The 16769-nt window shown below is 36.4% G+C and overlaps 3 protein-coding genes and 1 long non-coding RNA gene across 6 annotated transcripts; 2 read left to right on the top strand and 2 right to left on the bottom strand.

Annotated features, from left to right (window-relative positions):
• Positions 1–2006: 2006 nt before the first annotated feature.
• LOC109814369 (Carbohydrate-binding X8 domain superfamily protein) lies at positions 2007–3904 on the top strand. Of its 3 annotated transcripts, none has more exons than XR_014429507.1 (3): positions 2007–2337; positions 2810–3162; positions 3723–3904. XR_014429507.1 is itself a non-coding variant. In XM_020378779.3 (3 exons), exons 1-3 carry the CDS (start codon positions 2211–2213, stop codon positions 3755–3757), a joined length of 417 nt encoding a protein of 138 aa, XP_020234368.1. In that variant the 5' UTR covers positions 2087–2210; the 3' UTR covers positions 3758–3904. The 3 variants fall into 3 exon arrangements, 1 of the variants encoding a protein (XP_020234368.1); XR_014429506.1 differs by having other exon boundaries at positions 2062–2337; positions 2801–3162; XM_020378779.3 differs by having other exon boundaries at positions 2087–2337; positions 2801–3055.
• Positions 2666–7256, bottom strand: LOC145951646 (uncharacterized). Its single transcript, XR_014429508.1, has 2 exons — positions 6740–7256; positions 2666–3052 (listed from the first exon to the last, which is right to left on the bottom strand). It is a non-coding gene; the product is annotated as an uncharacterized LOC145951646 (long non-coding RNA).
• On the top strand, positions 4120–6300 carry LOC109814368 (scarecrow-like protein 21). Its single transcript, XM_020378778.3, has one exon. The coding sequence runs from the start codon at positions 4395–4397 to the stop codon at positions 6144–6146; it is 1752 nt and encodes a 583-aa protein (XP_020234367.1). The 5' UTR covers positions 4120–4394; the 3' UTR covers positions 6147–6300.
• A 5357-nt stretch (positions 7257–12613) lies between the features above and the next one.
• LOC145951688 (uncharacterized) lies at positions 12614–16399 on the bottom strand. The gene is made up of 3 exons (XM_083063530.1): positions 16291–16399; positions 13782–15982; positions 12614–13691 (listed from the first exon to the last, which is right to left on the bottom strand). The coding sequence occupies exons 1-2, from the start codon at positions 16397–16399 to the stop codon at positions 13950–13952; spliced, it is 2142 nt and encodes a 713-aa protein (XP_082919656.1). The 3' UTR covers positions 12614–13691; positions 13782–13949.
• Between the last annotated feature and the right edge of the window lie 370 nt (positions 16400–16769).

Here is a 16769-nt window from a genome sequence, read left to right as displayed (position 1 = left end):
CGAACAAAAACAAAATCATAATGACTTATATTCAAAATGAATAATATTTAACTCTTGCATAACTGGGCGATCCACCATAATAAATAAAAAAAATTACAAAAATAAATTAATAAAAAAACTATTTACCAAACTAAATAATTTTGGCCACATCGGATTTGGAGGAAAGAAGAAAGCGTCAAAGATAGAGACGATTTGAGGAACTGTGCACGTGGTGAGAAAGCAACATAAAATGTCAGCATGGTTGACGTTTTCTGTGCAAAACAAAATTAACAAAAAACGTCAATGATGGTGACGTTTTCTGCACAAAGAGGAACTAGGCACGCAACTCATCATCTTATGTGATGCCTCTCTCTTCGCCAATAATATTACTATTCCTCTAACAAGAGCCTCGGAGTGTCATTATATAGTTTATGTTATTAACATATCATATCACATTTTAGGGAAATAATACACTATATTCCTGGGCCCCATATTTAAGGAATAAGCTTCATATTCTAACTTGCTGAGATAAGATAAAGGTTTTAAAAGTCAATGACAAAGAGCACTACCTAGTATCTACACAACACACATGAAACAATAAGAAATAATGGAAACATCCATCCACACTTGTTGAATTTAAATTTGTAACAATATATCAAGGCAAATAATTAGATGTCTCTTAATTTTATTTTATTTTTTCCTCTTTAATATATGAGGTCATGGAACAAGATCAAACATTCTGGCCACAGATGCCAGAATACCAAAGTTATTCACATAATGTGTTCTTGATGCTTTCATCAAATTTTTACCAAAGGTTTGTACAGATTTTTGGGAAGGGAGAGTTTGCGTGCCTAGTCCCTAAACCCTCAACAGGTGCAGAAAGCGTCACTCATAGTGACGTTTTTCATTGAGTTTGTTTTGTACAGAAAAGGTCACTATCATTGACGTTTTTCATTGATTTTGTTTTGCACAGAGAACGTCAACCATGCTGACGTTTTCTGTTACTTTCTCTCTCCTTCGTGTTTCACGTGGTCAAACGTGCACAGTATTTTACATGAAAGCATAACTCAGAGTAACGTTTTCCAAATCATCTCCATCTTTCACGCTTTCTTCTTTTTTCCAAATCCGACATGGCCAAAATTATTTAGTTTAATAAATAATTTTTTTATTAACTTTTTTTTATAATTTACTTTTTATTTATTTATTATGATGGATCAACCTGCATAGTTGTGTGTACAAATACTCTAAAATAATCCAACAAAAATAACAAAAACTAATCATCCTCTTGTTAAAAATATATCCTCTTCAAACAAATCAACAAAATAATCCTAAGACATGTTTGGTGTAACATAAGTTGGAAAAGGGTGAAAGTTGAGTTTTAGAGTGTATTTGGTGCAAGGGATTTGTGTGGAAGTGAAGAGAATATTCGGTGACACCCACATGCATTTTCATACCCTCATCATATACGAGAGGATTAGAGAAGTCGGGTTTTTTGCTTTTCTATCCTCCATTTGAAGTCAATTTTATAATATGTAAAGAATAATTGTGTAATTTAATTAATAATATTAATTTTTATTTTTATTTAATCTAATATAAACCAATTAAATAATTCATATTCTCTTCTACTTCTCTATCAAACAACCTTAAATTCTAATATATTTTCTACTTACTTACATTCCCTTCTCTTTTTTTTATTCTCTTTATTTTTTACTTGTATACCAAACACTGTATAAATGAGATAGAGCAGAACATGAGGACCACTAGCTGACTAAGATTTTTTTTCCTTGAAAAGGGTAAAAAGGAAAAAGGGTTGTAAAACAGAAGAGTGTGGGGAAATTAAGGGAGAAAAAACGGAAGTGAGTTAAATAATGATTTTGTCATTGAGAGGGAAAAAAGGTAAATCTTTATTGTTGAGTTGGAAGAACATCTGACAGAAAAGAAAAGAATAAAAGTCTTTTGTGTGTTTTTTTTTCTTTCTTTGATTGCGGAGCACGTGACAAAGCGTAACCGCTGAAATTGGAAATGGCGTCAGAAGTAACAACTAATCTATTGCTATGTTACAGCTCAGTTCTTTCTGTCAACACTACATTGTATTCTCAAGGGAGAGCCCCACCTTCAATGAGACCATGCATGATCCACTTGCAAGGGAATAACATAAAATTCTCTCTAGAGGCCCATAACTTCCTAGCCTTTTCTTAGGCTCTGTACTATATAATTAAACCACATTGCTAATGTCTTTGATATTTATTACTCTTTGTCAATCAGCAAAGCCTCTCATCTTTTCTCCAAAAATGACAACATTCATGCTGAATTTTATGCTTCCTCTACTTTTCCTGTCCATGATTCTTCCAAAACCAGGTAACAGAAATGTGCTTCCTCTATTTCAGAAATGTAAACATCAAAATGTTCCCGGTTACTTCTTTCCTCCCTCTATTATTCTTTATTTCATTATCATTGTTATTGTTTGATTAAATAGTTAGTTTAACACGGTCCTTTCCTTTGATTAAAATTAAACTTGTTTACGATAATGAGAATAAAAAAAATATTTTGTTAAAGCTAAAATTGACTAGTTATCTTAAGTAAAACTGAGTTTGAGTCTTGTATAGAATAAATAATATAAAAAAAAAGTTGAGAGAGGAGAAGCCATTATAAGTAACCAGCCATGTTTCCAAAGAAGATTAGTTATGGGTGAAGTTGATGGATACTTCTTACCAATAATATGGTTAAAAATAAAAACTAAAATTGATTACATGATAGATTTGATCTTGGACATACATATTTATCCTCAACATAGTGTTCTTACAAAGTACATTACATTCAGCGAATGCAGAGTTGGAGCAATGGTGTGTAGCTGATGAGCAGACCACGGAGAATGAATTGCAGGCAGCCTTGGATTGGGCTTGTGGGAGAGGAGGTGCAGATTGTAGCAAAATTCAAGTAAACCAACCTTGCTATTTTCCAAACACATTAAAAGACCATGCTTCTTATGCCTTCAACAGCTACTATCAGAAGTTCAAGCACAGTGGAGGTTCTTGCAACTTTAGAGGTGCAGCCATGCCAACAGAAGTGGATCCTAGTAAGTATAAAACAGATAATCACTCTGATTTATTTTTTGGTTTTATGTAGGACAGATGCATGTTCACGTAGCAACGAGTGCAATTTAAATGGACCTGATGCTTGAAGGTTAAGTATATATTCTACAAATAGATCTAAAACCCCTAAACTACATTCAAACTACTTCGGTCTGTGTGAAACAGAATTTTGGACTGAATTGACTTTAGTAATGTTCTCACTCTCGGCTAACAAATTTTAGACCAATCAACTGATGAATAATTATACTTTAGGGAACGCAATAGATTAGGATTTTGAAAGACTTTTTTGATAAAAAAAAGTTTTGTGGTATTCAATTCAAACTTTTTTTTTATACAAAAATATTTTGTGATATTCTAATAGAAAAAGTCGTTTAGTGTTCAAAAATCAGTTTTTATCATCTCGTTTTTTGTAGTTTGGTTCACCCTGTTAATCCATCAGAACCCGAAGAAATTACTCTTTCACACCTTTTTCCCCTTTCATCATCTTTTACACCACTTCATTGTGCACAAGAGTTGTCCATGCAAGGTTTCACTTACGAGTCTCTTTTCAGTTGTCAAGGATTGGAACAATCCCGGATTTAAGTTGATCTAAGTTTTGCATCACAGAAGAAGTGTTTGAATAACCTTTGATTGCTTAATGTTTGTGCGCAGGTCATGGTTCTTGCCACTATGACTTCATCCCCTGATCACAACTGTGAATGAAGACTTAAAATAACTGCAGCAAAAACTAGACCTTTGTATGTCCCAAACTCCCAATCAAGCAATTTTTGTTTTGGGACTTTTTCTTGTATTATTGATAGAAATGAAATCTTACATTCCTCTTACACTAATAATTAATGTATGTCTGGTCCAATTGAACTGAATAGACAAAAAGGTAGTATGGTACTACTTTTTCCTGACTGGGACCCGCAAAGCCCAACCCAAATAAACTTGATACAAGCGGATCCAAAAGGAATAATTGAAATATGGTGATTCGTGAGTCAAGGTAGAAGGATCGAGTTTGTTATCGAGTTTGAAGAGTTTAATTCGTGGGAAAATAAAAACTGTGGCAGAAGAGAGAGAAAGAAAGATTCATTTTTCTAATGTACTGTACTGGTCCAAAGTATGACTCCTCACATATGAAAAAAAAAACACTTTTATATATTGTTAAACAGTGTGGTGGCAGGAACTATCGTTCTAATTAATTCAGTTGGTAGGACTTCAAAGTGATTAAGGATATTAAAAATGATTACTAGAATTTTCCTGGAAATTTCTTGTGAAAAAAGTTTGCTAAAATAAAAAAATTGCAACTTTGGTCTGAGTCCCTAGGAAAGGAAGAAAGGCATGGAAATGGGTAGTTTGGTGATGCAGGCACAAATATGGAGGTTTGTTTGTTTAATATCAAGTGTAGTAGGATTAGTTTGTTATGCTCTCAGTTCCTCTTTCAACCTTTTATTCGGAAAGTGGAACCTGCTGAAGATGCTGTCTTACAGTGTTTTCAGTTTCACAATCTGCTTAGCTGTTTGGTTTGCAAAGGTATGCCAACTTTCATACTCAAGGAATCTTATGTGCAAAGCTCATATGTCAGTTGTGGTTTTGACAGCCACATCAGTGTATTCCTTTTTCTATGACAAAGAAGTGAACACAAAGCCTGATGCATATAGTCTCATTTCTTGTGCTGCATTTGCTGTCATGTCTCTCAGCTTATCCAGGCAAACTCACCTGGGATTCGAATTGGATATCCTGTATTTCTTCTTAGGCTGTTTTATCTTACAACTCATGAAGATCAAATTGTTGTTAGTCATTGTTGGAGTCTGTTTTAGTTATTCTCTCATCATTCTTCGATCCTCTCTAGAATCATCAGATTATACCCTACCTCTATTCCACCACCCCGACATAACTGATTCATTACAACCCCATCCTGATTTTGCTCTTGTTGTGCCTGACTGTGGTAGTAATTACATGCAAACAGTGCTGAAGCACAACCTTGTTGCATGTGCCAAAGCAATTGCAGACACTGATTTGATAATGGCAGAATGGTTTGTGAGAAAAATAAGGGAGATGGTGTCAGTTTCTGGTGAACCAATGCAAAGATTGGGAGCATATATGTTGGAAGGGCTTGTTGCAAGATTGGAAGGCACTGGGGGCACAATCTACAAAGCTTTGAAATGCTATGAAGCAGCAAATGCCAAGCGGCTCTCCTACATGCACATGTTTCATCAAATATGTCTCCTCCACTTCAAATTTGGATACATGTGTGCAAATGGAGCCATTGCAGAAGCTATGAGAAACGAAGACAGAATTCATATAATTGATTTCCAAATTAATGAAGGAATTCAGTGGCTCACTCTAATTCGGGATTTTGCAGCAAGGGCAGGGGGAGCTCCCCACATTCGGATTACTGGTGTTGGTGATTCAACATCAGCTGATGCACTGCAAATGGTGGGAAATAAGTTATCAAAACTAGCTGAGGATTTGAAGGTGCCCTTTGAATTTCATGCTGTACCTGTCTCTGCTTGTGATGTTCAGTTACAAAACCTTCTAATTCAATCTGACGAGGTTCTGGCCGTAAACTTTGCATTCATCCTACATCATGTGTCTGAGAATCATAGGGACAGACTGTTGAGATTGGTTAGGAGCCTATCACCAAAGGTTGTCACACTTGTTGAACAAGAATCTAACACGAACATTGTGGAATTCTTTCCGCGTTTCCTTGAAACTCTGGACTATTATTCAGCGATGTTCGAGTCAATGAATGCTAATGTGGATCTTCCCGAAGAGTATAAAGAACGAATCTATATTGAGCAGATTTGCTATGCAAGAGACATAGTTAACATCATAGCTTGTGAAGAGGCTGAGAGGGTGGAACGGCATGAGCTGCTTGGAAAGTGGAGATTAAGATTTGCAATTGCTGGTTTCACTCCTTACCCTTTGAGTCCATCGGTAAATGCTACCATTAAGAAATTACTTGAGAACTATGGTGATAGATATAAATTTGAAGAGAGAGATGGAGCTCTCTATCTGGGTTGGATGGGTAGAAATTTGGTGGCTTCTTGCGCATGGACCAGTCTTTATGTTACTACCCCTGAAAGTTAGAAGGGGGACAAACCACAAGCTGACTCAAACGGGATAAAATATATCTGTATGTATTGTTCTTTGTTCTATGAGGCTGTTGTAATGTTACAATACTGCAGTCAAGTAGACTGATTAAAGAAAATAATAAATCCTTACAAATTTTCTGTTCCCTGCATTTACAATATATTACTATCAATTCCTGCATAATTACAGCCGTGAATCATGCCAACACTCTCCCTCAAAGTAAAGCGTAGACATCTCTCATGCCCAACTTTACAAGTAAGTCTTGGAAAGCTGGACTTGCAACGATTTTTAGTCAGAAAATCAGCAAAGCTATTTTCTAGTCTCTACATGGAACTTCAACAATTTTTTTTCAAACTTATCTTATATGAAATTATGAACAATCTTTTTTTGTCAGATTCTTTGAAATCTTGATTGCAAACTAATTATCATAATATAATTTCATAGATCATTCAATAGGAAAACCAAGGCCCTCTAAAAGTCATTTTAGCCATAATAATTCTTGTACCCCTTTAACCATTGCCCTATATTCAAATTCTGGATTAGACAATGATACAACCTTTTGTTTATACTCGTCCAAGTAACTAGATTACCTTCAACAACAGTGAAGTATCCAATTGCTGATTGATGCTTTTCCCCCTACAACGCCCCAATCTGCATCACAAAATTCAGTTATATTTGCATGCTTATGCTTAGAAAACATAAGACCCTTCCCAGGTGCTGACTTCAAATACTGCAAAATCCTAACAACAACACCACACCCATATGAACTTTACTCTGATTATGCATAAAGTGACCAACCACACTAACAACATAAATATATAGTCAAGTGAGTGATAACTGATAAGTAAACTAGTCGCGAGTCTTGAGTCTTTGATATTTTCCCTTGTCAGTAGGAACATGACCAGGAATTTCCTTCGAGCCAAGATTTTGCATAGGCATAGCAGCAGGCTAACAACCAAGCATACTAGTCTCTTTCAATAGATCAAGGACATATTTTTGTTGTAACAAGAATATTCCTTGCTTAGACTTGATAACTTCAATGGCTAAAAAAATACTTTAAACCTCCAAGATCTATCGTATGAAATTCTGATTGCAAGTGAATCTTCAACTTACTCATGAAATAATCACCGATAACAATCATGTCATTCACATAGATGATAAGTGCAGTTATCTTACCATTTTTTTTTCACAAATAAAGTATGGTCTGCAATGTTTCAAGTTTTTTAACAAGGTAGAATGGCACTACTTTTTCTGGATTTGGACTCGAGAAGCCCAACCCAAATAAACTTAGCCCAACAAACTGATGCAAAAGGAATATAATTAAAATATGAGGATTTGTGAGTCAAGGTAGAAGGATCCAGTTTCTTATCGAGAGTTGGAATCTAGAAATGAAAGAGTTCAATTCGAGGGAAAATAAAAATTGTGGCAGAAGAGAGAGAATAGAAGATTCATTTTTCTAATGTAATGATCTATTGCAAGTACGGCACTCACATTTGGAACAAGTCACTTTTATATATTATCAGAGTGAGACAGAAAAGAAAATTCATTTTTTTAATGTAACGGTCTAAAGTATAGCCATCACATTTGAAACAATTCACTTATATATTTTGTTAATGACCGTGCACGACACCAGCTTAACTATCATTAGTCTTCGGTTTGAGTCTCTGATATATAATCACTTATAATAGTCCTATTTGATTAAGCAAGATTGTCTTATGTATACCTGTTTTTTTTCATATAAAATATTGTGTTGGTAGGTATTCTGGTTATACTTGGAATTTGGGATGAGTTTAATTTAATGAGACAATTCCCTTAGAAAAGAATGGCTCCCAAATGGGGAGATGGGTGATGCAGGCACAAATATGGAGATTTGTTTGTTTGATTTTAAGTGTAGTAGGACTAATCTTTTATGCTCTCAGCTCCTCCTTCAACCTTCTATTTGGAAAGTGGAACCTGCTCAAGATTTTGTCCTACAGTGTTTTCAGTTTCACAGTCTGTTTAGTGTTTGATTTGCAAAGATATGCCAACATTCACACTCAATGAATCTCATGTGCATAGCTCATCTATCAGTTGTAGTTTTGACAGTCACATCTGTGTATTCATTTTTCCATAACTTTTGAGTTCATTAATGAATAGTACAATTAAGAAATTGCTCGAGAACTATGGTGATAAATATAGAATTGAAAAAAGAGATGGAGCTCTTTTTCTGGGTTGGATGAATAGAGATTTGGTTGCTTCTTGTGCATGGAATTGAATGAGGTCTTTTAGTTACAAGGGGGACAAACCACAACCTATTCTCGTTCTATTTCTTATTTTGTTCCATTACTAGCTGTATGTCAATGGAAAGCCTAATTAAATCTCATCTAATTAGTTGTTCATTTATTGTGTTTCAAGAGATTTCTTAAGAAAATGAATTAAAAATCTAATTCAATTTTACAAAATTGACTCAATAGCAAATGTACCTTAGGCTATAACTGTCGGCATGCATGTTTGTATACCACCAATATTAATCTCTCGTTTCAAAATCCTTTTTCACGACCCTGGATTCTGATTTCTGAGCAATCAAACGCTTGACGTATTAATATCTAGGATAAATACCTTGGATGAGGGACCAGGGAAAGTAATTTCCTTATGCATTGGAACTATGGAAGAGTAATATGTATTAGTAGCTAACTGGCTATGTTATCATATATTTCGTATCTAAGTTATGCTGTTATCAAATACTACTAGTATTTCCCTAACGATGTGTAGTATAGTTGCAGATAGTTATAATCTTGAAACATGTGGTCATGAATGACGTTGAAAAAATATCTATCAAAACAAGTTAGTTTTTTAAATGAATCTATCTAGGATCACTTCAAGCTATAATCTTTGTTGGCTTTCGACCGAAGGATACCTTCGAGAGAAAAAAAAACTGGTATTACTTTAAGCTTTTTTAAAAATTGACAATTAATAATTAACTTACATTTGTGTTCAAACACTATTTTAGAACTGTATGAATTGATCATAGAAGCACTCGACCAACTCTCTATGTGTCCCAAAACAATGTTATTTTAAACTTTTTCATACATAGTGTTGGGATTCAAACAAGTCCCACATCGATAAAATAATACAACAAATAACAACTTATATAAGGTACGATTACTAGGAACGCAATTTCTTGATTCTAGAATTGTTGAAAAAATTCTAGTAACTATACCTGAAAGATATGAAGCTTCAATAGCAGCTTTGGAAAACACAAAGGATCTGAGTAAGATCACTTTGGCAGAAGTGTTACATGCATTGCAAGCATTAGAACAAAGGAGGCTTATGAGAGAAGAAGGATCCGTGGAGGGTGTATATTTAGCCAAATGGAAGAACAAAAATAGTGGCAAAAACAAGAAGAAGGAATTGTTTCAAGAGAACAGTCAACATAATAACACTCAAATTTTTTCACCATGTCCTTATTGTAAAAAGACTAATCATCCACAACAAAGATGTTGGTGGAGACCTGATGTAAAATGTGACAATTATGGAAAATTAGGACACCTAAAACATGTATGCTGTAACACCCCAATTTTTAAAAAAGTTATTATTATTATTATTATTATTATTATTATTATTAGATGGTATTTGGTCATAATTATTTTAATAATTATAGAGGAATATTATTTTGTACGTTTTAAATAATTATTATTTTGGACAATTATTTTGTACGTATTAAATAAGTATTTTTATTAGCATTTTTAAATAAATATTTATATGTTTTAAGAGAAGGTTGATTTTATATGATATTTTGTTATTGAAATTATATTATTATATTTAGGGTCAGAAATATATTATTATTATAGAGAAAAAATATTTTATAATATACATGTATTTATTTTATTTAATTATTTTGAGGAAAATTAGAAGTGGGTTAGAAGAGAAGGAAAATGAGTTGGGTTGACCCAGTCCAATGGATTAATTTTAAGAAAGGAGTCAGGTGGTGTTAACCCTATCTGCCTCATTTGCGTTCTGAAGGGTTAGGGAAAAAAAGAGGAGAAAATTCTTGAAGGAAGGCGTAAAGTGTTCAGATTGCTCCGTTGTTCTTCTGTTGGCCTTCGTTCATCATCCTTAAGGTACGGGGGATGAGTTTCTTCATATGTGAATATAGGGGTGTTCGGGTAGTGAGGGCAATCCCTAAGTCCCTCTAGGAACTCTATTTAAAATTCTGAACGATTATCTGTGCAATCGATGTTCTAAATTCTTAATTCATTTGGAAGAACTTATTTCTTGAATTGTCTTTGAATTCCATTGGGGCTTTCTTGTTAATTCTTTATCCTTAAATTTGATGACTTGAATTTTATGTGTTAAGAAGAGTTTAGATTTTTTTTTGTAAAACCAATGGAAACCAATTTTTGAGGCTTGAGATGTGTATGGATTGATTTGGAACGTATGAAGAATATAAATGGAGTTAAACTGAACCAACGGGTGTAAAAGTAGTGAAAATTGGTAAAAACCTTGTTGGAACTCGTAAAATGCAGGTTTAATTGCACAGAGGGGAGTCTGGGCAGAGATTTGGGCGCTCAGCGCCAGTTTTGGGCGTCGGGCGTCGGGACCCCGACATACGTTTGTAATTTTGCGATATCTTTCTGTGTAGTTATCCAAATCGAGTGCCGTTTGTTTTGTTAGAAACTAGACATCTGGGGCTACCATTTAGACACAAGAATCGTGTAAAAATATTAATATTTGATCAAGTTATGTGAGTTTCAATTTGAGCCTTCCAATCTGTGTGCGAACCACAACATCAATTTTTGTGAGCCCTGAATGGTAACCTAAACGACTTTATTAGGATTTGTGTTCTTCATAAAAGTTGTAGAAATTGATGTTAGGATTCTAATGGAGCTGGGATCACTTAGAAAGGATATGTATATCTCGAGTTATGGTTAAATTATTAACTGAATGTCATAGATATTGTGATGTGTGTGAAGAATTATGTGAAATTTGTGATCTATGATGTTGATAACTTAATGATAGGTACCTAGCATGTGAGGATGATATTGCATGGATTGTTATTGACATGTGATGATGTTATATAATGGAGATGCATTAATTATGAGTTACGTGGGATGCATGAGTTGCATGAGACTTATGAGTTGCATGTGATGCTTGAGAAGCCAGACGTGACTATATTGCATTGGACCCTGGGCCCAGAGAGGGGTTGAGACAGGGGGGACCATGACGGGAGGCATTCCATGCGTGGGCCGTTGGGTGTTTAACTGCGCAGCTCACTGGCCACAGAGGGTTTAACGGTGGGTGGATTGCCTTTGCACGGGCCGCTGGGTGTTTAACCGTGCAACATACCGGCCCTGGGAGGGTGTGAGAACGGTATGCCCGCATTGGCAACAACTAAGGGAATTGACGAGGTACGCCCATTGTGCGGAGTGCCAAGTTGAGACTCTTAGGAGAGGAGATGTGTATGAGCATATAGTGAGCATGTGTATGAAAGCTTGTATGATTGAAAAAAAAAATGATGTTTGGTAATTATATGAAATGTATTTGTTGTTTATATTTAATGATGATATTTTGGTGCACGGTGTGGGGTGGGAATTGGGTAGCTCTATGTTCATATATGATGTTATCTATCTCTCACCGTCCTGTTTTTATGTGGTTTTCTTTTAGGTGAAGATGAAGGCACTCATAGTGTTGAGTTCTAAAGGGAAAGGGTTATGCTCTGATATTGTGACATCGGGGCAGAGGACTTTTAGGAAAGAATTTTTATATGGATTTGGAATTGTAAATATCATTTTGAAAATAATTTGTAAACTTTTGTGTTTCATTTTCTAAATCTTTAATATTCAAGGTTATTAAAGAACGATTTTTGAAGTTTATGTGAACCCTTTTACCAAATTTTAAAGTTTATTTTTCTTAATTTAATTACATTATTATGATGTATGTGTTGGGGTAGTAAGGGTGTCACATTTAGTGGTATCAGAGCAGGTCGATCCAATCGGCCGTGAGTTATGAGTCTACTATGCTTGTTTGGTAGATGAATGATGGAATATGTTTTGCTTTATGATGAGGATAATGATGATGATGATGATGTTTCCCTTGTGTTGTTAGTGTTGTGCTTACACTTATATTGTTTTCTCAGAATTTGGCTGAAAGACATGATATAGCTTAGTTGAGGCTATTCATGATTACTTATTTGTTTTGATACTTCTTGCTTACGTAAGAAGTAGTGGTTGAGTGGTATCGCTCGTATTGCGAGCATATATGCCAGTAGTAGTGGACAAAGCCTTGCTAATCAACTAGAAATTATTGGGACCTTAGATTTGGGTGAGACATTGATTTGTCGAGAGTTTACGGATAATGGAGTTTCTAGAATCTATAGTTGTAGCGATTGAATCCAAGGAGGTTGTATATGAGAATTGGAGTTTTGGTATCCTTGATGAGAGATTGAAATGTTGGTAATTCCCTTGAGTGTTGGTGTTGGCATGTTTACCGTTTATGGTTTAGGTAGCATGTGAGTTTTATTTTCTAAGTCTGTTGTGCTAAATATGTGAGTTGTTTGGTTTAGGATTGTAGTGGGAAGCTTGAATATGAAGTTGAGGTGTGAGTTTGGAAGGGTTGATGTATTTTTGTGGCCTTAGATATATTGATATACTATTGCTGTTTGGTGTAGAGGATATTTTCGCTGCAGTTTTGTTGTGCCCAAGGTTATCAATAAGGTTATACGGCGGATGGCGGCAAGGACCTTTAAGTGCCATATTGCCATGGCGGTCTATGGCGGACATCATGGCGGACAAAAAAAAAAAAAAATATATATATATATATAATATGATGCAAAAGCAACAAAATAACAAACACAGTCACATTAAAACCAACAATATAACAATCTAAAATTCATGACATTTACAATCAATTGATAGTCATCATAAAGAAACATAAACATAAACAAAAACAGCCATCAAAACAAAGCAACAATGTTAAAAAATAGCAAAACACAATTGTCATTCCTAAAACTATTTTGTTTAATCCCCTTCACTCTTCATCCTCATCAATGTCTACATAATTAATTTCCACATGATGATTTTTCTCATTCAAAAATCCTTCAGCTTCTTCTCCATCTGAATGTATGAAATTAGCATTTGGTTCCTCCTCCTCACTGCTAGTGCTAGAATCTTCTGATGCCTCAACTTCTTCAACCCTTTTCCCCTTATTCTTTGAAGCTCCTTTGGCTCTTTTAGAAGGATTAGTAGATGTTCCTACTTGCTCCTCCCCACTTGCTCCTCTCCTTTTGTGACGCCTAGTGTATTGTCTAGGCTCATCAAGTCCCGAAGCTTGATAAACTTGTCTCCAAGTAAGGTCATCATCTCCTTCATGAACCCTCTCATCTTCACCTTCTTCCTCATCCATCTCTCCAATTAGCCACTCATTGCAATCATCAATCCCATTGAGACTAATGGGATCGATTTCATCCTTAAGGTTATACCTTTGATGGAGTGCTTGATTATACTTGACAAATACCAAGTCATGTAGTCTTTTATGCTCGAGTCTATTCCTTCTCTTGGTATGAACCTAAAACAATTAAATAAATACTTATTACTTAAGGAATAATAAGCAAAACATTGATTATTAACTTTAAATTGGAATTAAGAAATTAATTACTTGCTCAAAGACGCTCCAATTACGTTCACAACCCGAAGCACTACATGTCAAGCTAAGGATCCTTATTGCAAGTTGTTGCAAATATGGAGTATCTGAACCATACATCCGCCACCATCGAGCTACAAATGCAAAAAAAATATGTTAACACAAACACTTGAGCAAATGACTTTATGACTTAGAGAATAATAGTTCAAAAGTTGCAATGTTTTGTCTCTTACCCGGTGCAACTTCACCCCTCATTGCTATGGCAGTTGTGCACCCAAACATACCACTCGCAGCTTTATAGTGAGCCAACTCCTTATGAACAGTCTTTTCCATCTCCAAATCTCCCAGCAATTTATTGATACAATCATACAAACCCCTAATAATCTCACCATTAAACTCTATCTGTGGGTTGGCATAAAAGAACTCTGGGTTCAAAAAGTGACCAGCAGCATGTAAAGGGCGATGAAGCTGAATATCCCATCTTTTATCAATGATTTCAAACACATCCTTGTATTTGCTTTCATTTTTAAAAGATTTCATGATGGTTTCCTTTGCCTTGTCCATTGCCTCATATATGTAGCCCATGGCTGGTTTTTTCTCACTATCCACAAGCCTAAGCACTTTCACAATAGGAGCCATCACTTTCAGAATGAAAACTACATTCTTCCAGAAACTAGGCATCAAGACAGTTTTTGTGGCTTCTTTTCCCTTGGCCTCCTTTGCTAGCTTGTTTGCATTCCACTCTTCTAACACAAACATCTTTCGAAGATTAGTTTTCTCTTGATGAATCCTCTCCAAGGAAAGATAAGATGTGGCAAATCGAGTGATTGCATGCCTAACTAATTCCCTCCCCCCAGTAAAGAACCTCAACATGCTCAAAGTGCTTGAATGGCTATAAATGAAGCCAACAAGAGAGATAGCTCGCTGAATGGTCTTCTTTATATGGGGCAGCTTGCCAATATCCTCTAACATCAAATCTATACAATGTGCAGCACAAGGAGTCCAATAAATTTTTTTTCTTTTCTCCTCTAGCAACCTACCAGCAAGAACATAATTACTTCCGTTGTCCGTTATAACTTGGACAACCTTTTCTTCTCCAATCTCCTCCACAATAGAATCTAGCAACTCAAATATCTTTTCACCGGTCTTTACATAATCAGATGCATCAACCGACCTTAAGAACATTGTCCCAGAAGAGGAGTTCACCAAAAAGTTGATTATGCTTCTTTGTTTCCTATCCGTCCAAGCATCTGACATTAAGGAACACCCAAAACTTGCCCATTGATCCTTTAGTGGCTTCATTAATTCATTAGTGAACTCCACTTCTTTTTGAAGGAGTGGTACTCTAATGTCATGATAGGAAGGAGCTTTCAAATGCTTCCCAAAATGCCCAATTTCACGAATCATATCTTGAAAACTTTCCAACTTTATCAAGTTGAAAGATATGCCAGCTTGGTACCAAAAGCGTGCTATATATTGGTAAACCCTTTCTACAGCTTTTTTATCACAAAGCTCTCTTATGCCCGCTTGCACCACCTTGTCTTTCCTATTTTTTGCAGCTGTAGATTGAGGTTGAGTGTAAAGGTCCATAGGTCCTTTCCTAGTATCATTCAATCTAAAATCACCAATTGGAGGTAATCGAGAATCAGAACCTCCTAATTCCATAAATCCTTCTTCACATTGTACCTCAATCTCTTGCATTGCCTTCTTGAATGCTTCATTTTGCCTATGCTTCTTACCATCCATAGCTGCCCTTATCTCAACTTTGACAGCTTCAGGAGCCATCAAACAAGCTGTAACATTGCCCGCCTTTCCAATCAAATGTTGTTTCACCCTTGTGATACCTCCTTTCATGACCTTCCGGCAATAATTACAAAGAATCTCATTTGTATCATTCTCTCTGACCGGTGTACAATGCTTCCAAGCAACGTCACTCCTCTTAGAATTAATGGAACTAGAAGATGACATTGACGGTGGCCGAGAGTTTGAATCTGCCTCCCCTGACATTGTCGAATTGTCGGATGCGGTGGCAATTGTGATGGCAAAACTCAAAGGAGGAGGAAGAAAATCTTGTCGGAAGTCACGGTGGTGCTGTCGGAAGTCACGGTGACGTGCAGAGGTGACGGCGGAGTTGGTGGTGGCTGCGTCGGAGGCTGCGACAGTGGTTGCGATGGTGGCAGCTGCGTCGGAGGCTGCGTCGGAGGCTGCGACGGTGGCTTCTTAGTTCTTACGTGATGGTCGGAGGCTTCTTAGTTCTTACGTGATGGTGGCGGCTGCGACGGTGGCAGCTGCGTCGGAGGCGACAGCGGCGGTTGAGTCGTCGGCGTCGGTGGCGGTTGCGTCGTCGGCGACGGTGGCAGATGCGGCGTGGGAGTCGGAGCAGTTGCAGGGGGTAGGTTTGCACGAAAGGGGGACTTAAGTGATTTAGGGTTTCTAATGCCCTAAATCATCTGTTGGGTGCCCAACCCGAAAAACAAACCCGGGTCCAAACCAGAAAATAAAAAAAAGGGCCAAAACGAAAAACAAAAAAAAAATGGCCCAATAACGGCGCCATATCCGCCATCTCCGCCACGGACCGCCACGCCAGAACCGCCGTAACGGCCGCCATACCCAAAATGGCGGAACCCCGCCATTTTCACCCTAAACCGCCATAACGGATTGCGGCCGCCGCTGCCACGCCGTTATGGCCCCGTTATGGCGCCGCCATAACGGTTATTTGATAACACTGGTTGTGCCATTATGACTACCATATTGACAGATTTAGATTTTATGATCTTCATAAAAGTTGTAGCCTTAGACGTTATCTTTCCAATGGAATTGGAATCAGGTAAAACGGAGGTCTAGAACTCCAGTTATAGCTACTTTGGTGATCAAAGGTCTAGCTGTAAGCGCTGAGTATATCTGCTGCGGTTTTTGAGATTTTTAGCTAAGAAGATTATCTTTTTAGAATTTTATGTCTTCATAAGAGTTTTAACTTATTCTCTTAGCTTTCTTTTGAGATAG

Source organism: Cajanus cajan, chromosome 9 (assembly GCF_000230855.2).
Source record: "Cajanus cajan strain Asha chromosome 9, NIPB_CcT2T_4, whole genome shotgun sequence".
In the NCBI taxonomy this organism is placed as follows: Eukaryota; Viridiplantae; Streptophyta; class Magnoliopsida; order Fabales; family Fabaceae; genus Cajanus; species Cajanus cajan.
The sequence above is the reverse complement of the archived record's forward strand: the minus strand, read 5'-3'. Positions and strand labels throughout refer to the sequence as shown.

Coding starts and splice junctions, on each gene's coding strand:
- LOC145951688 (XM_083063530.1), bottom strand. CDS start 16,399: ATGGCGGGGTTCCGCCATTTTGGGTATGGCGGCCGTTACGGCGGTTCT. Junction 15,983..16,290: donor TATTGGGCCATTTTTTTTTT/GTTTTTCGTTTT, acceptor AGAACTAAGAAG/CCACCGTCGCAGCCTCCGAC.
- LOC109814368 (XM_020378778.3), top strand. CDS start 4,395: ATGGAAATGGGTAGTTTGGTGATGCAGGCACAAATATGGAGGTTTGTT.
- LOC109814369 (XM_020378779.3), top strand. CDS start 2,211: ATGTCTTTGATATTTATTACTCTTTGTCAATCAGCAAAGCCTCTCATC. Junction 2,338..2,800: donor CATGATTCTTCCAAAACCAG/GTAACAGAAATG, acceptor CATTACATTCAG/CGAATGCAGAGTTGGAGCAA. Junction 3,056..3,722: donor GCCAACAGAAGTGGATCCTA/GTAAGTATAAAA, acceptor GTTTGTGCGCAG/GTCATGGTTCTTGCCACTAT.